Source organism: Oncorhynchus tshawytscha, linkage group LG22, assembly GCF_018296145.1.
Source record: "Oncorhynchus tshawytscha isolate Ot180627B linkage group LG22, Otsh_v2.0, whole genome shotgun sequence".
Lineage (NCBI taxonomy): Eukaryota > Metazoa > Chordata > Actinopteri > Salmoniformes > Salmonidae > Oncorhynchus > Oncorhynchus tshawytscha.
In genome coordinates this window covers 28,608,855-28,635,082 of record NC_056450.1, presented here as the reverse complement: position 1 = coordinate 28,635,082, position 26,228 = coordinate 28,608,855, and the positions used below count along the sequence as shown (strand labels likewise).

The following is a 26,228-nucleotide window of genomic DNA, read 5'->3' as shown; positions in this document are numbered from 1 at the left end:
GGTTGACAACTGCTCGGGCTCCAACCGCAAGTCAGGGGCCGAGCTCCCTGTCATCCAGGACCTCTATACCAGGTGGTGTCAGGGGTAGGCCCTAAAAGGCCTTGTCAAAGACTCCAGCCACACAAGTCACAGTCTTCTCTCTGCTACCACACGGCAAGCGGTACTGGAGCACCATGTTTGGGACCAAAAGGCTCCTGAACAGGTCCTACCCCAAAGTCATAAGACAGCCGAACAGTTAATTAAATGGCTACCCGAACTTTCTGTTTTTCACCCCTTACCTACAGTGGGGCAAAAAAGTGTTTTGTCAGCCACCAATTGTGCAAGTTTTCCCACTTAAAAAGATGAGAGAGGCCTGTAATTTTCATCATAGGTACACTTCAACTATGACAGACAAAATGAGAAAAAAAATTGTATCACATTGTAGGATTTTTAATGAATTTATTTGCAAATTATGGTGGAAAATAAGTATTTGGTTACCTACAAACAAGCAAGATTTCTGGCTCTCACAGACCTGTAACTTCTTCTTTAAGAGGCTCCTCTGTCCTCCACTCATTACCTGTATTAATGGCACCTGTTTGAACTTGTTATCAGTATAAAAGACACCTGTCCACAACCTCAAACAGTCACACTCCAAACTCCACTATGGCCAAGACCAAAGAGCTATCAAAGGACACCAGAAACAAAATTGTAGACCTGCACCAGGCTGGGAAGACTGAATCTGCAATAGGTAAGCAGCTTGGTTGGAAGAAATCAACTGTGGGAGCAATTATTAGGAAATGGATGACATACAAGACCACTGATAATATCCCTCGATCTGGGGCTCCACGCAAGATCTCACCCCGTGGGGTCAAAATGATCACAAGAACGGTGAGCAAAAATCCCAGAACCACACGGGGGGACCTAGTGAATGACCCGCAGAGAGCTGGGACCAAAGTAACAAAGCCTACCATCAGTAACACACTATGCCGCCAGGGATTCAAATCCTGCAGTACCAGACGTGTCCCCATGCTTAAGCCAGTACATGTCCAGGCCCGTCTGAAGTTTGCTAGAGAGCATTTGGATGATCCAGAAGAAGATTGGGAGAATGTCATATGGTCAGATGAAACCAAAATATAAATTTTTGGTAAAAACTCAATTCGTCGTGTTTGGATGACAAATAATGCTGAGTTGCATCCAAAGAACACCATACCTACTGTGAAGCATGGGGGTTGAAACATCCTGCTTTGGGGCTGTTTTTCTGCAAAGGGACCAGGACGACTGATCCGTGTAAAGGAAAGAATGAATGGGGCCATGTATCGTGAGATTTTGAGTGAAAACCTCCTTCCATCAGCATGGGCATTAAAGATGAAACGTGGCTGGGTCTTTCAGCATGACAATGATCCCAAACACACCGCCCGGGAAACGAAGGAGTGGCTTCCTAAGAAGCATTTCAAGGTCCTGGGGTGGCCTAGCCAGTCTCCAGATCTCAACCCCATAGAAAATCTTTGGAGGTAGTTGAAAGTCTGTGTTGCCCAGAAACAGCCCCAAAACATCACTGCTCTAGAGGAGATCTGCATGGAGGAATGGGCCAAAATACCAGCAACAGTGTGTGAAAACCCTGTGAAGAGTTACAGAAAACGTTTGAACTCTGTCATTGCCAACAAAGGGTATATAACAAAGTATTGAGATAAACTTTTGTTATTGACCAAATACTTATTTTTCACCATAATTTCTCTGTCATAGTTGAAGTGTACCTATGATGAAAATTACAGGCCTCTCTCATCTTTTTAAGTGGGAGAACTTGCACAATTGGTGTCTGACTAAATACTTTTTTCCCCCACTGTACATGTACATAGTCCTTCAATCAATCACCCCAACTACCTCATACCCCAGTACACTGACTCGGTACCAGTATTCCTTGTACGTAGCCTGTGAATAGCCTCGTGAATAGCCTGTTATTTGACTGTGTTGCTATTTTCTTTTCATCCATTTGTCAATTTGATTACTTTTTAACTGAATTGTTGGGAAAGGGCTCGTAAGTACGTATTTCACAGTGAAGTCTACACTTGTATTTTATTTGATATAACCTTGGTAGTGTAATTATACCAAATGCACATTTTAATTGTACAGGCTTGACTTTAAATAAATGACTGAATTAAGTGAATCCGTGGTGCATCAGTTTTATTTTGACCCATAATAGTGTCTGAGATTTAAGCCACAAACATGTAGTTCTAATTCTGAACTTCTCAGGTTGGCCAGTGGGGGGCAGCCGTACATGATTACCACACAGAGCGCTTCTCATTCGCTGGCTGGCTGGGCCCTGGGTTGCCGTGGTAACGGCAGACTTGGCAGTGGCGGCTGGAGATACAGAGGGCAGTGTTGAGCTGGGAGACAGCAGCAGAATCCTAATCAGCAGCTGAACACTGCCACACACACAGTAGTACACACCGAGCACAGTAACACATACACCTAATATTAGATCACATCTATAATCATTATTCAACAGCGGCTTTAGGAAAAGGCTGATGCACTCTCCTGAATCGGTAATCACCTAGCGTTTAATTTCCCTGAGCATGATTGACACATTATAGTAGCAAGTTAGAGTGATGACAGCTGTTGTTGCACAGAACAAGGCTGCCAGTTGTTCAGTTCAATCTTCTGCTGTTGTTGCACAGAACAAGGCTGCCAGTTGTTCAGTTCAATCTTCTGCTGTTGTTGCACAGAACAAGGCTGCCAGTTGTTCAGTTCAATCATCTGCTGTTGTTGCACAGAACAAGGCTGCCAGTTGTTCAGTTCAATCTTCTGCTGTTGTTGCACAGAACAAGGCTGCCAGTTGTTCAGTTCAATCCTCTGCTGTTGTTGCATAGAACAAGGCTGCCAGTTGTTCAGTTCAATCTTCTGCTGTTGTTGCACAGAACAAGGCTGCCAGTTGTTCAGTTCAATCTTCTGCTGTTGTTGCACAGAACAAGGCTGCCAGTTGTTCAGTTCAATCCTCTGCTGTTGTTGCACAGAGTAATGCTGCCAGTTGTTCAGTTCCATCCTCTGCTGTTGTTGCACAGAGTAATGCTGCCAGTTGTTCAGTTCCATCCTCTGCTGTTGTTGCACAGTCAAATTGCGCGTGTGTGTCTGTGTGTGCGCGCGCTTCAGCCCCGTCTTACTAGATGGTAGAAACCAGTGTCGTGCGAGTTCCTCTTCCCCTCCCTAGAAATAAGACAGTGGATGCATAACCACATTCCAGGTTATACAATGTTGACTGGAGGCATGGAACAGCTAGCATGTGTTTAATCCACTCTTATTTGGGTTAAATCCATCTGTGTGAGAGAGGGTGTGTAGAGCCATCACTCCCCCATGCCTCTCTCGTTCATCCCCACTCAGCCCTCCAGTGTACCCTATTCTATGTCGCCAACGCCGTTCTCTCTCACCCCTACTCAGCCCTCCACAACGTGCCCTATTCTATGGCCCACACGCCTCTCTCTGTCACCCCTACTCAGCCCTCCACAGTGTGCCCTATTCTATGGCCCACACGCTTCTCTCTGTCACCCCTACTCAGCGTGCCCTATTCTATGGCCCACACGCCTCTCTCTGTCACCCCTACTCAGCCCTCCACAGCGTGCCCTATTCTATGGCCCACACGCTTCTCTCTGTCACCCCTACTCAGCGTGCCCTATTCTATGGCCACACGCTTCTCTCTGTCACCCCTACTCAGCGTGCTCTATTCTATGGCCCACACGCCTCACTCTGTCACCCCTACTCAGCCCTCCACAGTGTGCCCTATTCTATGGCCCACACGCTTCTCTCTGTCACCCCTACTCAGCGTGCTCTATTCTATGGCCCACACGCCTCTCACCCCTCTGTCACAGTGTGCCCCTATGGCCCACACGCCTCTCTCTGTCACCCCTACTCAGCGTGCCCTATTCTATGGCCCACACGCCTCTCTCTGTCACCCCTACTCAACCCTCCACAGTGTGCTCTATTCTAAGACTCAAATTCACTGACCTCCATTCAAACCAGCAGCCCATAGAGGCCCAGGAATATCTCAAAATATGGTAGTGCTTTTGGGTGTATTTTATTTACATTGACTGGTGTAGCACAATGGTACACCCTGGTATGTGTATGGTTGCTGTACCTGTCTATGGAAGAGTGCACTGGTATCACTGAGAAAACAGACTGTGTGTGTGTGTGTGTGTGTGTGTGTACGTGCATGCGTGCGGGTCAATTTGGAATTTCTGAATTTAATGAATTGGCCACACTCCACAGGAAGAAGAAGTTCAATTAAATTTGAAGGAAGTATAATTTATTAAAAGCAATTTGAACCAATTAAACTGGGACGTGAAACATGAAAGTATCATTAATTTCAAATGAAATTTTATTTGTCACATGCTTCGTAAACAGGTGTAGACTAACAGTGAGATACTTACTTACTGGCCTTTCCCAACAATGCAGATATATAAACTCAGCAAAAAAGAAATGTCCTCTCACTGTCAACTGCGTTTATTTTCAGCAAACAAAACATGTGTAAATATTTGTATGAACATAAGATTCAAAAACTGAGACATAAACTGAACAAGTTCCACAGACTAACAGAAATTGAATAATGTGTCTCTGAACAAAGGGGGGGGGTCAAAAACAAAAGTAACAGTCAGTATCTGGTGTGGCAACCAGATGCATTAAGTACTGCAGTGCATCTCCTCCTCCTCCTCAGATTTGCCAGTTCCTGCTGTGAGATGTTACCCCACTCTTCCACCAAGGCATCTGCAAGTTCCCGGACATTTCTGGGGGGAAGGGCCCTAGCCCTCACCCTCCGATCCAACAGGTCCCAGACGTGCTCAATGGGATTGAGATCCTTGGCTTGTCGCTGGCCATGGCAGAACACTGACATTCCTGTCTTGCAGGAAATCATGCACAGGATGAGCAGTATGGCTGGTGGCATTGTCATGCTGGAGGGTCATGTCAGGATGAGCCTGCAGGAAGGGTACCACATGAGGGAGGAGGATGTCTTCCCTGTAATGCACAGCGTTGAGTTGTCTACAATGACAACAGCTCAGTCCGATGATGCTGTGACACACCGCCCCAGACCGTAACGGACCATCCACCTACAAGTTGATTCCGCTCCAGAGTACAGGCCTCGGTGTAACGCTCATTCCTTCGACGATAAATGCAAATCTGACCATCACCCCTGATGAGACAAAACCGCGACTCGTCAGTGAAGAGCACTTTTTGCCAGTCCTGTCTGTTCCAGCGATGGTGGGTTTGTGCCCATAGGGGACATTGTTGCCGGTGATGTCTGGTGAGGACCTGCCTTACAAGGCACATTCACGCAGCATCTTTCTTTTGGTGTTTTTCAGAGTCAGTAGAAAGGCCTCTTTAGTGTCTTGTGACCTTAATTGCCTACCGTCTGTAAGCTGTTAGTGTCTTAACGACCGTTCCACGGGTGCATGTTCATTAATTGTTTTTGGGTCATTGAACAAGCATGGGAAACAGTGTTTAAACCCTTTACAATGAAGATCTGTGAATTTTTTTTTTAAACAAATTATCTTTGAAAGACAGGGTCCTGAAAAAAGGGACATTTCTTTTTTTGATTAGTTTATATACACTGTATATATTTTTTTTAGAATACAAAAAATGTTAACTTGAGGAATAAGTACACAATGAGTAACGATAACTTGGCTATATACACTAGATACCAGTAACGAGTCGATGTGCAGGGGTATGAGGTAATTGTGGTAGATATGTACCTATAAGTAGAGGTAAAGTGATTACGCAACAGGATAGATAATAAACTGTATCAACAGCATACACGGAGTGCACAAAACATAAGCACACCTTCTCTTTCCATGACTTAGACTGACCAGGTGAATCCAGTTGAAAGCTATGATCCCTTATTGATGTCACTTCAATCAGTGTAGATGAAGGGGAGGAGACGGGTTAAAGAAGGATTTTTAAGCCGTGAGACAATTGAGACATGGATTGTTTGTGTGCCATTCAGAGGGTGAATGGGCAAAACAAAATATTTAAGTGCCTTTAAACGGGTATGGTAGTAGGTGCCAGGTGCACCGGTTTGTGTCAAGAACTGAAACACTGCTGGGTTTGACACTCAACAGTTTCCCGTGTGTATCAAGAATGGTCCACCACCCAAAGGACTCAACTCAATATTAGGAAGGCGTTCCTAATGTTTGGTGTACTCAGCGTATGTGATGAGTCAAAAGAGTTAGTGCAAAAGGGTCAATTGCAGATAGTCCAGGCAGCTATCTGGTTAACTATTCAGCAGTCTTACGGCTTGGGGGTAGAAGCTGTTCAGGGTCCTATTGGATCCAGTTTTGGTGCATCTGCTACCGCTTGACAGTGCGGTAGCATAGAGAACAGTCCACCACTTGGGTGGCTGGAGTCTTTGACAATCTTTAGGAAATTCCTCTGACACCGCCTGGTATTGAGGTCCTGGATGACAGGAAGTGCCGCCCGTCCGAGTGATGTGCTAGGCTGTACACACTACCGTCTGTAGCGCCTTGCGGTCGGATGCCAAGCAGTTGCCATACCAAGTGGTGACGCAGCCAGTTAAGATGCTCTCCAATGGTACAGCATTATAATATGAGGAACTGAGGGCCCATGACAAATCTTTTCAGCCTCCTGAGGGGGAAGAGGTGCTGACTGTGTTGGTGTATGTGGACCATGTTAATTCCTTTGTGATGTGAACACAGAGGAACTTGAAGGTCTCAACCCGCTCCACTACAGCCCTATTGGTGTGGATGGTGGCGTTCTTGGCTCTCTATTTACTGCAGTCCACAATCATCTCCTTTGTCTTGCTGATGTTGAGGGAGAGATTGTTGTCCTGGCACCATACTGCCAGGTCACGGACCTCCTCCCTATTGGCTGTTTCAACATTGTTGGTGATCAGGCCTACCACCGTCGTGTCGTCAGCAAAAGTAATGGTGGTGTTGTCCTGTGCGGCCATGCAGTCGTGGGTTAACAGGGAGTACAGGAGGGAACTAAACACGTACCCCTAAGGGGCTCCATGTAGAATGTCAGTGAGACGGATGTATTGTTGCCTACCCTCACCACTTGGGGGTGGCCCGTCAGAAGGTTATTCAGTTGCAGAGGGAGTTGTTCAGTCCCAGGGTTATGAGCTTAGTGATGAGCTTGGAGGGCACTATGGTGATGAACTCGGAGCTGTAGTCGATGAACAGCACTCTCACATAGGTGTTCCTCTTGTCCAGGTGGGAGATGGCAGTGTGGAGTACAATAGAGATTGTTTCATCTATGGATCTGTTGGAGGCAGTATGCGATTTGGAGTGGGTCCAGGGTGTCAGGGATTATGGTGTTGATGTGAGCCATGATTCTTCTTTCAAAGCATTTTATGGCTGGAAATGTGAGTGCTATTGGCGATAGTCATTTAAGTAGGTTACCTTGGCATTCATGGGCTTTGGAACTATGGTGGTCTGCTTGAGACATGTATGTATTACAGACTGTGTCAGGGAGAGGTTAAAAATGTATCCTTGTGAATGTTAATCTGTTTAAAGGTCTTACTCACATCGGCTATGGAGAGTGAGATCACAGTCGCCCAGAACAGCTGGTGCTCTTATGCATGGAGAATGGAGAATGAGAGGATGGCGCCGCAGGAGATGGCTGCCGATCCTGTAACCAATTGTGCTATTGTGTATGTTTTTTTTGCGTTATTTGTAACTTATTTTGTAGATAATGTTTCTGCCACCATGTCTTATGACCAAAAAGAGCTTCTAGATATCAGGACAGCGATTACTCACCTCATACTGGAGGAATTCTTCTTCTTCAACGAGTAGGATGGGAAGGATTTACTTCAGATGCCCAACAAGGCCCTCATCCCCGTCATTTGCAGGAGAAAGAGACGGAGGTATCGTGGACCAAGAGGGTAATCCACCTTTACCATCAGTCCTATTAGCCAACGTACAATCATTCAATACTGAATTAAATGAACTATGATCAGGTATATCCTACCAACGGGACATTAAAAAAGTAGTAATATCTTATGTTTCACTGTGTCGTGGTTGAACCATGACATGATTAACATACAGCTGGCGGGTTTTAAGCTTTTTCGGCCGGATAGAACAGTGTCCTCTGGTAAGACAAGGGGTGGCGGCATATGTATTTTTGTAAACACCAGCTGTTGCATGAAATCTAAGGAAGTCTCAAGGTTTGCTCACTTGAGGAAGAGTATCTCATGAAAAAGTGTAGACCACACTATATATAGCTGTCTATATACCACCACAAAACAATCCTGGCACTAAAACTGCACTCAATGAGCTGTATACGGCCATAAGAAAACAGGAAAACTCTCATCCAGAGGCGGCGCTCCTAGTGGCCAGGGACTTTAATACAGGGAAACTTAAATCCGTTTGACCTTATTTCTACCAGCATGTTAAATATGCAACCACAGGGGAATAAGTTCTAGACAACTTTTACTCCACACACAGAGAAACATACAAAGCTCTCCCTCACCCTCCATTTGGCACATCTGACGATAATTCTATCCTCCTAGTTCCTGCTTACAAGAAAAATTCAAGCAGGAAGCACTAGTGACTCGCTCAATACGGAAGTGGTCAGATGAAGCAGATCAAATCAAAATGTATTTGTCACATGTGCCGAATACAACAAGTGTAGACCTTACCGTGAAATGCTTACTACCATGAGATGCTAAGCTACAGGACCGTTTTGCTAGCACAGACTGGAATATGTTCCGGGATTCTTACAAAGGCATTCGGGAGTACACCACATCAGTCACTGGCTTCATCAATACGTGCGTCGATGACGTTGTCCCCACAGTGACCGTAAGTACATACCCCAACCAGAAGCCATGGATTGCAGGTAACATCCGCACAGACCTAAAGAGTAGAGCTGCCGCTTTCAAGGTGCGGGACTAACCCGGAAGCGTATAAGAAATCCCGCTATGCCGTCCGACGAACCATCAAACAGGCAAAGCGTCAATACAGGACTAAGATTGAATTGTACTACACCGGCTCCGACGCTCGTCGGATGTAGCGGGCTTGCAAACTATTACAGACTACAAAGGGAAGCACAGGTGCGAGCTGCCCAGTGACACGATCCTACCAGAAATTACTAAATTACTAAATTACTTCTATACTCGCTTCGAGGCAAGTAACACTGAAGCATGCATGAGAGCATCAGCTGTTCCGGACAACTGTGTGATCACACTCTTCGTAGCTGATATAAGAACTTCAAACAGGTCAACATTCACAAGGCCGCAGGGCCAGATGGTTTACCAGGATATGTACTCAGAGCATGCGCTGACCAACTGGCAAGTGTCTTCACTGACATATTCAACCTGTCACTGACTGAGTCTGTAATACCAACATGTTTCAAGCAGACCACCATAGTCCCTGTGCCCAAGAACACTAAGGCAACCTGCCTAAACCACTTCCGGCGCCGACAGAGATGGCCGCCTCGCTTCGCGTTCCTAGGAAACTATGCAGTTTTTTGTTTTTTTACGTGTTATTTCTTACACTAGTACCCCAGGTCATCTTAGGTTTCATTACATACAGCCGAGAAGAACTACTGAATATAAGATCAGCGTCAACTCACCATCAGTACGACCAAGAATATGTTTTTCGCGATGCGGATCCTGTGTTCTGCCTTACAATCAGTGCCACGGAGTGGATTACATGCAGCGACCCAAAAAAACGACTCAGAAAAAGAGGGAAACGAAGCGGTCTTCTGGTCAGACTCCGGAGACGGGCACATCGTGCACCACTCCCTAGCATTCTTCTTGCCAATGTCCAGTCTCTTGACAACAAGGTTGATGAAATCCGAGCAAGGGTAGCATTCCAGAGGGACATCAGAGACTGTAACGTTCTCTGCTTCACGGAAACATGGCTAACTGAGAGACGCGCAATCCGAAGCGGTGCAGCCAGCGGGTTTCTCCACGCATCGCGCCGACAGAAACGAACATCTTTCTGGTAAGAAGAGGGGCGGGGGCGTATGCCTTATGGCCAACGTGACATGGTGTGATGAAAGAAACATACAGGAACTCAAATCCTTCTGTTCACCTGATTTAGAATTCCTCACAATCAAATGTAGACCGCATTATCTACCAAGAGAATTGTCTTCGATTATAATCACAGCCGTATATATCCCCCCAAGCAGACACATCGATGGCTCTGAACAAACTTTATTTAACTCTCTGCAAACTGGAAACGATTTATCCGGAGGCTGCATTCATTGTAGCTGGGGATTTTAACAAGGCTAATCTGAAAACAAGACTCCCTAAATTTTATCAGCATATCGATTGCGCAACCAGGGGTGGAAAGACCCTGGATCATTGTTACTCTAACTTCCGCGACGCATATAAGGCCCTGCCCCGCCCCCCTTTCGGAAAAGCTGACCACGACTCCATTTTGTTGATCCCTGCCTACAGACAGAAACTAAAACAAGAAGCTCCCACGCTGAGGTCTGTCCAACACTGGTCCGACCAAGCTGACTCCACACTCCAAGACTGCTTCCATCACGTGGACTGGGAGATGTTTCGTATTGCGTCAGACAACAACATTGACGAATACGCTGATTCGGTGTGCGAGTTCATTAGAACGTGCGTTGAAGATGTCGTTCCCATAGCAACGATTAAAACATTCCCTAACCAGAAACCGTGGATTGATGGCAGCATTCGTGTGGAACTGAAGGCGCGAACCACTGCTTTTAATCAGGGCAAGGTGTCTGGTAACATGACTGAATACAAACAGTGCAGCTATTCCCTCCGCAAGGCTATCAAACAAGCTAAGTGCCAGTACAGAGACAAAGTAGAATCCCAATTCAACGGCTCAGACACAAGAGGCATGTGGCAGGGTCTACAGTCAATCACAGACTACAGGAAGAAACCCAGCCCAGTCACGGACCAGGATGTCTTGCTCCCAGGCAGACTAAATAACTTTTTTGCCCGCTTTGAGGACAATACAGTGCCACTGACACGGCCTGCAAGCCGAAGTGAGTAAGACATTTAAAAACATGCGGTCTCTCCTTCACTGCAGCCAAGAGGGCCACCATTGTTCCTAAGACATTTAAACGTGCAATCCCATCATGAAGTGCAAGGCTGCAGGCCCAGACAGACGATGCATCCCCAGCCGCGAATACCCTCAGTACTGGACTTCCTGACCCTGGGCCGACCCCCCCCAGGTGGTGAGGGTAGGCAACAACATCTCCTCCCCGCTGATCCTCAACACTGGGGCCCCACAAGGGTGCGTTCTGAGCCCTCTCCTGTACTCCCTGTTCACCCACGACTGCGTGGCCACGCACGCCTCCAACTCAATCATCAAGTTTGCGGACGACACAACAGTGGTAGGCTTGATTACCAACAACGACGAGACAGCCTACAGGGAGGAGGTGAGGGCCCTCGGAGTGTGGTGTCAGGAAAATAACCTCACACTCAACGTCAACAAAACTAAGGAGATGATTGTGGACTTCAGGAAACAGCAGAGGGAACACCCCCCATCCACATCGATGGAACAGTAGTGGAGAGGGTAGCAAGTTTTAAGTTCCTCGGCATACACATCACAGACAAACTGAATTGGTCCACTCACACAGACAGCATCGTGAGGAAGGCGCAGCAGCGCCTCTTCAACCTCAGGAGGCTGAAGAAATTCGGCTTGTCACCAAAAGCACTCACAAACTTCTACAGATGCACAATCGAGAGCATCCTGGCGGGCTGTATCACCGCCTGGTATGGCAACTGCACCGCCCTCAACCCTAAGGCTCTCCAGAGGGTAGTGAGGTCTGCACAACGCATCACCGGGGCAAACTACCTGCCCTCCAGGACACCTACACCACCCGATGCTACAGGAAGGCCATAAAGATCATCAAGGACATCAACCACCCGAGCCACTGCCTGTTCACCCCGCTGTCATCCAGAAGGCGAGGTCAGTACAGGTGCATCAAAGCTGGGACAGAGAGACTGAAAAACAGCTTCTATCTCAAGGCCATCAGACTGTTAAACAGCCACCACTAACATTGAGTGGCTACTGCCAACACACTGTCAATGACACTGACTCTACTCCAGCCACTTTAATCATGGGAATTGATGGGAAATGATGTAAATATATCACTAGCCACTTTAAACAATGCTACCTTATATAATGTTACTTACCCTACATTATTCATCTCATATGCATACGTAGATACTGTACTCTATATCATCGACTGCATCCTTATGTAATACATGTATCACTAGCCACTTTAACTATGCCACTTGGTTTCATACCCATCTCATATGTATATACTGTACTCGATATCATCTACTGTATCTTGCCTATGCTGCTCTGTACCATCACTCATTCATATATCCTTATGTACATATTCTTTATCCCCTTACACTGTGTATAAGACAGTAGTTTTTTGGGGGGAATTGTTAGTTAGATTACTTGTTCGTTATTACTGCATTGTCGGAACTAGAAGCACAAGCATTTCGCTACACTCGCATTAACATCTGCTAACCATGTGTATGTGACAAATAAAATTTTATTTGAGATTTGATTTTAAATGACTACAGACCCGTAGAACTCACGTCTGTAGCCATGAAGTGCTTTGAAAGGCTGGTCATGGCTCACATCAACACCGTTATCCCAGAAACCCTAGACCCCTCCAATTTGCCCATCGCCCCAACAGATCCACAGATGATGCATTCTCTATTGCACTCCACACTGCCCTTTCCCACCTGGACAAAAAGGAACACCTATGTGAGAATGCTGTCCATTGACTACAGGTCAGTGTTCAACACCATAGTGCCCTTAATGCTCATCACTAAGCTAAGGACCCTGGGATCGAATACCTCCCTCTGCAACTGGATCCTGGACTTCCTGAAGGGCCGCCCCCAGGTGGTAAGGGTAGGTAACAAAACATCCGCCACGCTGATATTCAACATGTGGGCCCCTCAGGGGTGCATGCTCAGTCCCCTCCTGCACTCATGACTGCATTGCCAGGCAAGACTCCAACACCATCAAGTTTGCCGATGACACAACAGTTGTAGAACTGATCAGCGACAATGATGAGACAGCCTATAGGGAGGAGGGCAGAGACCTGGCCGTGACGTGCCAGGACAACAACCTCTCCCTCAACGCGATCAAGGCAAAGGAGATGATTGTGGACTACAGGAAACGGAGGACCGAGCACGCCCCCATTCTCATCGACGGGGCTGTAGTGGAGCAGGTTGAGAGCTTCTGAGAAGCATTGAAAAACCAGCTAAATGTATATTATCCATGTCCTTGTTCAGCCACAACTCTTTGAAACATAGAATATTACAGTTCTTCAGGTCTCGTTGATAAGATATGTGGAGGCGAAAGAAGCGCACACCTGGTTTGGCGAGGTGCTGGCTAGCAGAGTAGAACATGTCAAATGAAAAGGAGAGCTACACACTCTAGGAGCTCAGATGCAATAATTGAATACCAACTTTCCGACAACCAAGCTGTCTTCATCAGGGTATAATGAGTAACAATGCGGGTCACTAGTTTATATAGAGTTTGAAAGGACACACACAGGTGTCTATAATCATGGCCAGCTGTGGCTTGATTTCATTGGTTGATTTATATAAATAGAACATGTTAAAAAAAAGGAAAGGAAAGGAAAGAAGCATGAATTGATAACATATGATCATTGATACAACTTGGCTGCATAGGCCTACAAACATTCTTTACAATAGATAGCAAAAACACAAGAATACCTTGTTATTAACTTTTGATGTTTAGTCGTTATACGCTAATATTCCACATGAGGGAAGTATTGCTGCCATGGAACATTTTCTTTTGCAACGTGACCCAATTGAACTACCCCCGCAGGTCATGTATTATAACATTGGCTGAAATAGTACTCACACACAACTATTTGATGTTTCAAACGTGTTTTTTTTATCGAGATGAAGGGTACTGCTATGGGACCCCCTATGGCTCCTAACTAGGTTAATTTGTACGTGGGATGCATGGTGAAACAATAATTCGTCAATCCTCTCAAAAAACATTATTATTTGGAAACGGTACATTGATGATATTTTGGTTTTATGGAGGGTGATACAAAACAGCTCCAGGCATTCCATTCTTCTTACCTCTTGTTCTGAGCACCTGAGATTCACTATGCAATCTGACACACAACAAGTTTCCTGGATCTTTTGATTCTGTGTGAGGATAATGTTCTACACACAGATATTTACAGGAAACCCACTGATTGTAACAGTTTGTTGAGGGTTGATAGCTGTCATCTGCTTCCCTTGAAAAACAGCTTACCCTACAGGCAATTCTGTCGAATCAAAAGAATTTGCAAAAACAATCCGATTTCCACAGAACCATGGCTGTGATGCAAAGAAAATTCAACGAAAGGGGGTCCTAAAATGGTCAGATCGATACTGCTGTTTGAGAAAATACAAAACAAATCGAGACATAATCTCTTTCAAGCAAAGTCTCGCAAAAATAAGCATTATTGCATTCTTACTACGCGCTATTCAATGTGCTCTGAACAAATGAAGGGAATCGTTCACAAACATTAGCACATTCTAAGATCCAATGACAGTATCGGTAATGTGTTTCTGGACCCTCCATTGGTCGCATTCTCAATTGGTAACCTCTGATTTACCATCCCAAAATACCCAGCACAACGTCTCCTTGCGCCAGATGGAAACTACAAGTGTAACGGCTGCGCTCAATGCAATGGCACTTACCAATTTAGATCCTTCAAACACCCCCAAACAGGCAAACAGATCCCAATCAAAGGTGTTATCACGTGTTCCACTAAGGCAGTTATTTATCTTATAACTTGTCCTTGTGGTAAAAATTATGTGGGCAAAATGAAGAGCAAACTAAAAGTAAGAATCTCTGTGCATCGTAGCACCATTAGGTGGAAAAACTCCAAGTACCCATTTGCGGCCCACTTTTTGGAAGTGAACCACTCTATGTTGTTCCTTTGCTATATCGGCATAAAACACATCACCCTCCCTAGGAGAGGGGGTGACCTTGACAATTGGCTGTTAAAACGAGAGGCTGCCTGGATCTTTAATTTAAAGTCCCTTGCTCCCTTCGAGGTCTCAATGTAGACTTTGATCTGAAGCCATTCTTGTGATTCTTGTGTTTTTGTCATCTATTGTAAATAATGTTTGTAGGCCTATGCAGCCAAGTTGTATCTAGGATCATATGTTATCCATTCATGCTTTTTACATGTTCTATTTCTATCTGTAAATCAACCAATGAAATCAAGCCACAGCTGGCCATGATTATAGACACCTGTGTGTGTCCTTTCAAACTCTATATAAACTAGTGACCCACATTGTTACTCATTCTACCCTGATGAAGATAGCTTGGTTTTCAAACATTGATATTAAACTATTGCGTCTGAGCTCCTAGAGTGTGCAGCTCTCCTTTTCTTTTCCCGTTGATAGGCTGGTCTCGAACAGAGCTCATCCAGTTTGTTCTCTAGTGACTGGACTGTTTGCCAACAGAACGGAGGGTAGAGGCGGTTTATTTGCTTGCCAGTGTCGTCTTGTCAGGATGCCTGCACGTCTGCCTTTTTTGTGCCGTAGCTTCCACTTTCGAGTCCCAGGGACTAGGGCCTGGTACAGAGTAAGCCGAATGTCCAGAGCTGCCGACTCGTTAATGTATAAATTGTCATCCGCATGGAGGTTAGTGATCGCTTGTTCTGATCTCCAGAAGCTGTTTTCGGTCATAGCCTGCTATCCACTGCAGCGCCATCTTCATTTGACAAATGTTTTATCAAATGGATATGACACTTATTAATGCAAAGAATACACATACCATTTCCAATATTAGTTTGATTTTAACTGATTTTAAACAGTATTTTTCATTGTCATGAGATGTTAGATTGTTCCCTTCCAAACTGCAGTCAAAGACAGTACTGTATGAAGACAGGCAGAAACACTGTTTAGTTAAGCTCATGCGTAGAAACACGTCCTCGTGTCTAACCGCGCTGAACTGAGCATGTGCAAGCTGTCAAATCAAAAACACTCCTTCGATATAAAGTTGTTTTTAAAGAAAATGAAAATGTGTCAGTTTGTCAATTTCACAAGGTTGGTGTAATAACATGTTCAACTACTTAAGACATTGGATCAAGTCTAGGCTGTACCATTAGATTTTGCGAAAATGTACAACTAAGGAAGAATTTTTGTACTTCTTTCATTGACTACTTAAATCCCAAACCACGGCCTGGTCTGCTTGGTCTGTTTAATCTAATGCACTCTTGGAAATGTATTTAAAAAGATGAAGGGAATTTTTAAATATTATAGAATATTTCCAGACCACTGTATTTATTTCAAACTGTTTTGGAAGTATGAGTTTTAAAAATGAAATGTTTCAACGTTATGCTACATGGTACTATGGTGATGTGTAGAATAAAGCAGTTTAAATTTCATTGAATTCCATTTAAATAAATTACGCTTCCTTTAATTCAAATTAAATTCCAATTCTGCTACCTGTGGGGTGTTCCAATTTAATTCAATTTCAGAATTGAATTTGAAGTAAAGAGCCATTGCCAACTCAATTAAGAATTAACCCTGGTGTTTGTTTCTGTTCTGTTCGGGTGTGTTTGTAAATTCACTCTGGAGTGTCAGAGAGCGCTCAGAGTGCGCTCTGGCTGTTCCGTAAATTCAGAGCCTTGTCATATTGTCTGTTTGTAAATTCAGAGGGTTTCGCTCTCTGAGCGTTCAGAGCGCACACTGGACGCTCTGGCCAAGGAGTAGGGTTGATTGGAGCATTCTGACCTCACAATGGCAGTCAAGCACCCAAGATAACTGGCTGAAGTTAGTTCGCTTGCTAGCTATTTCCAGACACAAATGAGAGAACACCTCACTCTATTTTTCTCGCCTTAGCAGGGGCTGATTAGGCTCTTTTCATGTTACCCAGAGTGTTGGTGACTAACTGTGCTGCTGGCAACAATTTCATTATGTTTTTTGCCTATGTTTAAAATCAAATCAAATTTTATTAGTCACATACACATAGCAGATGTTAATGTGAGTGTAGCGAAATGCTTGTGCTTCTAGTTCCAACCGTGCAGTAATATCTGATAAGTAATCTAACAGTTCCACAACAACTAACTTATACACACAAATCTAAAGGGATGGAATAGGAATATGTACATATAAATATATGGATGAGCGATGGCCGAGCGGCAGAGACGAGATGCAATAGATGATATTAAAATGCAGTATGAGATGAGTAATGTAAGATATGTAAACATTATTAAAGTGGCATTATTTAAAGTGACTAGTGATCCATTTCTTAAAGTGGCCAATGATTTGAGTCTGTATGTAGGCAGCAGCCTCTGTGTTAGTTATGGCTGTTTAACAGTCTGATGGCCTTGAGATAGAATCTGTTTTTCAGCCTCTCGGTCCTAGCTTTGATGCACCTGTACTGACCTACACAGAAGAACTTAAAACTTTCAACCTTCTCCACTACCGTCCCATCGATGTGGATAGGGGGGTGCACCCTGTGCTGTTTCCTGAAGCCCACGATCATCTCCTTTGTTTTGTTGACGTTGAGTGAGAGGTTGTTTTCCTGACACCACACTCCTCCGAGTTGCCTCACCTCCTCCCTAACACTGGACATATTCAGTGGGTTTTCACACTCAGACGAGAGTGCTCTGAAATCGGAGTAGATAGCAAAAGTGAATTTATGAACACACCCTTCATGTCTGTCAGGGAGAAGCAGAGACTGTGTGTGTGTGTGTGTGTGTGTGTGTGTGTGTGTGTAGAGATGTCTCCTTGACCTCTGTGTGTTCCTCAACTCCTTATCTGGGGCAGAGTGTTCTTGGAGGGATTTGCCTCGGCTTCCCACTCCATCACTGATGAACTCATTGTCTATCAAAAATGGGATCAGGACAATCGAAGAATATTGAAACATCAACGTCTCTTGTGTGTGTATGTATAGTGGTTGCGTTGATTTTCGATTTGGTAAATATTAGCAGTGGTCATGCTTGTCTCATTCCTGTGCGTGCAAATGTGTACGGAATTTCTCTGTGTGTTTATTTAACTGTTTCTGTGTGGAGAGAGAGAAACAGCAGCACATACACACTCTCAATCTCATGCAGGTACACACACACACACACACACTGTGCCACACTGTGTTTGAAATAATCCCTGCTGCACATGGCTGTAAATCCTTGAAAATCTTAAATATTTGATGACTTCATCATTGATGGGGCATGACACCTGGGCTGCCTGCACCCTGCCTGCTCTGTTCCAGCTCTGTACCAGCTCTCCCCAGCCACAGGCGAGGTGATGTAATGCCTAATGGTGGTCCCCACCCAGGGGATACTACTGGGGCTCAGGATTGAGGAAGATGTTGAGTATTTTTCATGAGTGATGGTAAATCACATGTATACGACTATTCTGATGATAGCGATTATAAGACATGTTATCCCTATGACACATCTAATGTACCCATGTTTTAGAGGACTAAACCTTGTCCATTGACCTGTGTGTGTGTGTGTGTGTGTGTGTGTGTGTGTGTGTGTGTGTGTGTGTGTGTGTGTGTGTGTGTGTGTGTGTGTGTGTGTGTGTGTGTGTGTGTGTGTGTGTGTGTGTGCGTACGTGCGCACACTGATGTGTGTTTGTGCTAGCTTGTATTTCTAAATGTTTTTAGTCTGAATGCAGGCTGCTTGCCTAGCAGGGACCGTAACGATGGTTGTCAGGACTGGCTGGTTGCTAGGTAACAATTACCTGACTGTGCTTTGCTCGCACAGAATTACACAGAGGGCTGTGTGTGTAGGGGAACGGAAAAATACAGCAGAGCACGCTAGCTGCTGGGCAGTGTTTCAGATTCCTACCCTGACAACATGTAATGGTTGTATTTCTATGAGTTATGATGAGGCTAAACTGAATATTGTTGTTTATTCTCTGAGATGGAATGGTAATTTGATAATGTTCCCTTTGATGCTGTATTTGTGAGGACTCATTGGTGCTATATTTCTTTATGTGTTTGTTTAACCAGGCAAGTCTGTTAAGAACAAATTCTTATTTACAAACCCTTCCCTCACCCGGACGATGCTGGGCCAATTGTGCGCCGCACTATGGGACTCCCGATCACGGCCGGTTGTGATATAACCCGGGATCAAACCAGGGTCTGTAGTGACGCCTCTAGCATTGAGATGCTGTGCCTCGGGTATACAGTACACTCTTAGAAAAGTGTATACTGTAGGATAACCTTTTGAAGAACACTTTTGGTTCGAGGTAGAGCCATTTTTTTCCCCACAAAGGCGTCTACTTCTGCAGGGGTAGTCAACTCTTACCCCACGAGGTTGGGAGCCAGCTCGTTTTCTGTTCTGCCTGATAATTAACTGCACACACCTGGTGTCCCAGGTCTAAATCAGTTCCTGGTTAGAGGGGAACAATGGGAAAACATGCAGTGGAACAGGCTTCCAGGTCCAGAGTGGAGTTTGAAGGTGCTGTAAGTACAGCTGCAGAACCCTTTTGGAAACCTTTTGTGTATATAGGTCAGAGGTTGCATTAGGGTTGTGGGTGTTGCATTGGTAAAACTGAAAGAGAGTCTGTACTGTAAGTTGTGAACAGGCTGGTTGGGGTGGACATAGATTTATGTGAGGTCTGTGGTTAAGCTCTGTGAGTCCATAGGAAGATGAGGTGATGCAGGGCCACACGGCTGTGTGACAGATGTCTGTCTGTCTGAAACAGTTCTATATCTATTTTATTCGATAGGCCAATCTGTTCTGTTCTATATCTATGAGCAGGCTTTTGTTCCCAAAACATTTTGTTTCTAACTAATCAGGGGGTCAAATAATAATCATAACCTCAATTAGTTGATTAGTTATAATCAGAAGATGAATTCATCTCTGAGTAGCTGATTTGCTGAACTTCAAGTGGCTACTAGTAAGTGGTATATACTCTCAAATGGTGAACACATTTTAGCTACGAAGAACTAAACTTTTCCTTTCTAATAATATAACCAGCCATTTAAAGATGCACTATGCAGAAAAAGCTCTGCCATTTCCTGGTTGCTAAAATTCAAATAGTTCACCTAATTTCAGTTTGTGACACAACAAGCAGTCATTGTGTTGTTAATCATTGTACCATCTAAACCGCTGTGAAATATCTTTTTCATAACTAAAAATTTAGTATTTTCAGATGTTTGAAGCTGGTGCACAAAACCAAAAATAAAAGATGCAAAAACGATACTTAAGAACGGGAAGCATAGAAATATCACACATAGAACTGATCTATAACTCACATGTCTATGCAAATTTGGTCGGGTCACCCAGAAAGTTACATATTGTAGCTATAAAATACCCCATTTTCTTCAAAAAATTATAACAAATAAATCTATTTTTATTTAATATGACTGTTCATGTTAAACTTGTTGTATTATGTTTTTAACAATCTATACACATTGAATAGTGTCATTACAATATATATTAATAAGCAGCTTCCATCATGGTCAGGGGTCTGTGTGGAGAGATGCTGGCCAATGCCCCCAAAATGGCTGGCCAGCTCCCCAGACATGGATGATATATTTGGAGATCATTAAACGGTCCTAAATGAGACCCTGGCGTGAGAGAGAGCCCTGGCCATCTGGCCCCATTGTGACTCCTCTCCTTCTGGGAGACTGAGGGCTTCATTCAAACACAGCAGAGAGGGAGCGCGTCAGGGGCTCTGATTGGACAGACGCTGACTGAACCTGGCAGCTCTTAGCAAATCAGGGAACTGTTGTTCTCAATTACCTCAGCCCACCTCGCTTGCTGTTTGTGCATGTCTGTCTCATCTTTCTCTTTCTCTCCATTTCTCTCTCTCGCTCTCTCTACTTCCCCCTCTCACAATTTCTCTCTATCTATTTCTGTCTTTCTCTTTTTTCTTCTTCCTTCCTTCCTTCCTCCTCCTCTCTCTCTCTCTCTCTCTGTGCCTGTGGGTGAAGTTGAGCAGATGTGGTGAGGTCCATCAGCTATGTGGCAGCTGAAACATTCACTGCTGCTAATCAACCAGCTCTGATTTGGTCCCAAAATGATGACTTCACCAGAGTGTAATGAATATACTGCCACTGCCAGACAGGAATTACATGTGCTATTTTGAAACCAAAAGAAAGATGTCATTCCTTGGTAAACAACACATGTATGGCATGACAACAATAGTCAGAGGAGTGGTCTGAAGCACATACAGATCCAACACCTGGCACACAAAATGTTCAAATGTTCAAATTTGCTATGCAAATTGTGTATTATGAAATGAGGCGTAACCATTGTTCCTGTGTGGTTTCCCTGTGCAGGTAACAAGCTGAACAAGGACTTGAAGCACTACCTGAGCCTGAGGTTTCAGAAGTCCTCCCCCGACCATGAGCTCCAACAGACCATCAGAGCTAACCTCTACCACCATGCTATGCCTTGTGAGTTCCACCCCCTAATCTTCAGTCTCATCTTCGTCTTCCTCCTCCTAAAACTCCTCATCATCCTCACAATATTCCTTCTCTGCCTCCCCTTTCACCCCACCACATCTTTCCCTCTAACTCCTCATAATATCCCCCCCCCCCTCCCATGAAGGAACATACACTCTTAGAAAAAAAGGTGCTATCTAGGACCTTAAAGGGTTCTTCGGCTGTGGGTTCCATGTAGAACTATTTCCAGAGAGGGTTCTATATGGAATCCAAAAAGGGTTCTACCTGGAATCAAAAAGGGTTCTCCTATGGGGACAGCCCAAAAAAACATTTTTCTAAGTGCGTAGACACAAATAAGCCATTCAGATGTACCGTAATCTAATAAAAATGTTCTGGGTTTTTGGAACGCCAGTGATCCACTTGTCCTCCCGACACTGGAAATCTGCCCTCCCAGATGTTTCACTTAACTACAGTACAGTGTGTGGTGTGGTGGGCCAATGACCTGGGTGGATGCCAGAGCAGACAACTGTGTACTGTGAGGTCAGCTCATTATCTGTTGGATGTGATTGGTGCTGGGCATGGTACACTTCTGCAGTACAACGTTATGTGACAGTTTACTCCATGTAGTCGCTGATACATTTGAATAGTATGTTTTTGAAAGTGGAGCTTTACATTCAAAATATTCTGGTCGAGTGGTCTGTTGTGGATAGGCCGTGAACCTTCCTCTGAATCAATGAAGCCCTGCTAATCAACCACAGTGTATATTGTCAAGGACCTGACAGCAGTTGCTCACGTGTGTGAGTGTGTGTTTGGCTGCATGTGTGTGTGGCTGTTGTGATGTTCTCAGTGGGGTTGTTTTCATGATCACATGTCTCAGTCACAAGCAAAAAATCCCATCAGTGGAGAGAGACATTCCCTTTCCTACCACACAGCACCTCTTTATGCATCTGGGATGTGAAACTGTGTGTGTGTGTGTGTGTGTGTGGCTTTACCTCTTTTCTTTTTTGTCTCTCTTTTTCTCACATTCGCTCTCTGTATCCTTCTTTCTCTCTCTCTGTATCCTTCTTTCTCTCTCTCTGTATCCCTCTTTCTCCCTCTCTCCCCTCTTTCTCTCCCTCTCTGCATCCCTCTTTCTCTCGTTCTCTGTATCCCTCTTTCTCTCTCTCCTCTGTATCCCTCTTTCTCTCTCCTCTGCATCCTTATTTCTCTCTCTGTATCCTTCTTTCTCTCTCTCTGTATCCTTCTTTCTTTCTTTCTGTATCCCTCTTTCTCCCTCTCTCCCCTCTTTCTCTCCCTCTCTGCATCCCTCTTTCTCTCGTTCTCTGTATCCCTCTGTCTCTCGCTCCTCTGTATCCCTCTTTCTCTCTCCTCTGCATCCTTATTTCTCTCTCTGTATCCTTCTTTCTCTCCCTCTCTGTATCCTTCTTCCTCTCTCTTTCTCTGTATCCCTCTTTCTCTCTCTCCTCTGTATCCCTCTTTCTCTCTCCTCTGTATCCTTATTTCTCACTCTGTATCCTTCTTTGTCTCTCTATATCTGTATCCCTCTTTCTCTCTCTGTCCCTCCTCTCTCTCTCGCTCGTTCACTCTCTGTATCCCTCTTTCTCTCTCTCTGTATGCTTCTTTCTCTCTCTGTATCCCTCTTTCTCTCTCTCCTCTGTGACTGGTAAATCCTCTATGAGCTGCTCTCCCGGTAGCCTGACTGGGATTATGATGTTCTGATATATTGAAAATAGACTTGCTGCCTGATTATGTGATGAACATGTTGAGCTCTAGAACATATCCTAACAGGGAGATGGGGAAATGACCCAGGCTCAGAGGACAGAAAGAGCAGGAATTCCCAAAACATCCATACTGTCCTGGCGGGTCCACCAAATCCAACATGGTTTTTTTTTTTTGTGTGTTTTATTTTTCCTTTTATTTAACTAGGCAAGTCAGCTAAGAACAAATTCTTATTTTCAATGACGGCCTAGGAACAGTGGGGCGGCAGGGTAGCCTAGTGGTTAGAGCGATGGACTAGTAACCGGAAAGTTGCAAGTTCAAACCCCTGAGCTGACAAGGTACAAATCTGTCATTCTGCCCCATGAACAGGCAGTTAACCCACTGTTCCTAGGCCGTCATTGAAAATAAGAATTTGTTCTTAACTGACTTGCCGAGTTAAAACCCTTTCTGACTAGGGGGCAGTATTTTCATTTTTGGAAAAATAACGTTCCCGTAGTAAACGGGATATTTTGTCAGGACAAGATGCTAGAATATGCATATAATTGACAGCTTAGGATAGAAAACAGTCTAAAGTTTCCAAAACTGTAAAAATATTGTCTGTGAGTATAACAGAACTGATGTTGCAGGGGAAAGCCTGAGAAAAATCCAATCCAGAAGTGCCTCATGTTTTGAAAGCGCTGCGTTCCAATGCGTCCCTATTGAGCAGCGAATGGGCTATCAACCAGATTACTCTTTCTCCGTATTCCCCAAGGTGTCTACAGCACTGTGACGTAGTTTTACGCATTTATGTTGAAGAATACCCGTAAGCGGCTACATTGCGCAAATGGTCACCTGATGGCTCCCAGAGTGACTCTCGCGTAAAATACAGAGGTAGCCATTATTCCAATCGGTCCTACTGAAAAACTAATTGTCCCGGTGGATATATTATGGAATAGATATTTGAAAAACACCTTGAGGATTGCTTATAAACAACGTTTGCCATGTTTCTGTCGATATTATGGAGCTAATTTGGAATATTTTTCGCCGTTGTAGTGACCGCAAGCCAAACGTGAAGAACAAACGGAGCTATTTCGCTTACAAAAATAATATTTTGGGAAAAAGGAACATTTGCTATCTAACTGGGAGTCTCGTGAGTGAAAACATCCTGAAACTCATCAAAGGTAAACAATTTAATTTGATTGCTTTTTTGATTTCCGTGACCAAGTTACCTGCTGCTAGCTGGACAAAATGCTATGCTAGGCTATCGATAAACTTACACAAATGCTTGTCTAGCTTTGGCTGTAAAGCATATTTTGAAAATCTGAGATGACAGGGTGATTAACAAAAGGCTAAGCTGCGTCTCAATATATTTCAGTTGTGATTTTCATGAATAGGAATATTTTCTAGGAATATTTATGTCCGTTGCGTTATGCTAATTAGTGTCAGTCGATGATTACGCTCCCGCATGCGGGATGGGGAGTCACCAGAGGTTAAATAAAGGTTAAAAAAAATAAAATAAATAAATAAAACCACCTGTTCAGGGGCAGAACAACAGATTTGTAACTTGTCAGCTCGGAGATTTGAACTTGCAACCTTCCGGTTACTAGTCCAACGCTCTATCCACTAGGCTACCCTCCCGCCCCTGTTGAATATAGTATGGTCACAGATCTGTATGTGTTTTCGTCAGCTCCTTTCTTGCCAAACATACACTATTTATGCCATGGCATGATCAGGGAGTTGGCTAAGCACTACACCACTGACTGCTTTTGGAATCTTGATCTCCTTCCTAGGGGAAAGACAAGCGATTGTGGATAAACACACATGCAATTCTTGTTGCCTTCACACGTTCACCTGTATTTCAGTGGGGAACCCTGAGCAGAGTAATGTGGAGAAGAGGGATGGTTAAAATAAATGGAGCCAGAGAGACCAGTGCTTAGTCAGATAGTTGCCCCTGGATATAGCCATTGATAAATGCACAAAGATGAGCCCCTGTTTAATCATTCATAGGAAATATTCCTTCTTATTTGGTTAAATCTGAAATTAAAATGGTCTGGCCCTAAAATTAAACTTCTGGATAGGTTTTTCAGAAATCCCAGTTGGAAAATTCCCGGAAGCAGGAAATCCTGAACCCTCCAACCAGGATTTCCGGAAAACCTTGACATTTTGCGAAAGTTACTGGAATTTGGCAACCCTAATCATGTCTGTCCATGTTTGTGTTTTTTCCTCTCTCAACATCTCTCTCTCTTTCTCCCAGTTCCATGCCACCGATTTCAATTAAATTCAAATGGTTCTATGACATGACAAGACAAATCTTTAACTCCCAAAGCAGTGAAATAAAATGGACCCACACTCCTTCTCTGTCCTCTCTTTCCCTTTGTCTCCCTCCTTCTCCTCCCCCTTTCCCAGCACATGTGTTGTTGTCTCTCTGCCCACTTCTTGTCTCCCCATGCCTGACTCTAACAGGTGCTTGTTTCTCCGCCACAGGCTCGAGTGTTGCTTTGTGTTTCTAGGAAGAGGACACTCGCCATGTGAACTCCCCACCCCCTCCTTCCCTTTCTCCCTCCTTCCCAGCCCTGCTGCTACAGATGGCCTTTGTTATCATGTGCCGCAAATGTCACAATTGACAGAGAAGCTTCTCTCTCTCGCTCTCACTCTCTCTCTCGGGATTCATTTCCATCTCACGTCTACAGCTGCTGCTCTGCTCCAACATGAAGGTTATCTCAGCATTATCCCAGTGTTAGAGTCACCTAGCAAACCAACCGACCAACCCTCCATCCCTCCCCCACATTATCTCTCTGCCCCCTCTCTCTCCTCTCTTTCATTTCAAATCCTCTACTGATTGTCAGCGTCCCTGTAGCTTGACGGTGGCTCTCTCTCTGTCACACGCTCCTGCTGTCTCTCTGTTTCTGCTCTCTCTCTCTCACTCTCTGCCTCCCTCTCATTCAACCTCACTCTCTCGCTTTCCCATTTTCTACTCCACCGCCGAGCTGGGGAAATCATTGTTGGGAGACAAATTTCTCTGTTTGCAGCTCACACAAAGAAAGGATTACGGCTTGATTCACTGGCTCCGTCTCTCCACATCCAGGCAAGTGGCAGCTCTTCTTATTCTATCCTTCTCCGTCTCTCCACATCCAGGCAAGTGGCAGCTCTTCTTATTCTATCCTTCTCCGTCTCCTTCATTGTTGCCGTCTACCATCCGTTCGAAGCCTGTGA

The 26,228-nt window shown here is 44.6% G+C and overlaps 1 protein-coding gene across 11 annotated transcripts in view; it reads left to right on the top strand.

The window, feature by feature from the left end:
* The window catches only part of LOC112222264 (membrane-associated guanylate kinase, WW and PDZ domain-containing protein 1-like), a 206,503-nt gene that overhangs the window by 61,674 nt on the left and 118,601 nt on the right, over positions 1-26,228 (top strand). For all 11 annotated transcript variants that reach the window (XM_042304037.1, XM_042304042.1, XM_042304032.1 and 8 more), the window contains exon 2: positions 21,213-21,329. In XM_042304037.1, the coding sequence (XP_042159971.1) occupies positions 21,213-21,329 (117 nt within the window). The remainder of the gene's footprint in view (positions 1-21,212; positions 21,330-26,228) is intronic.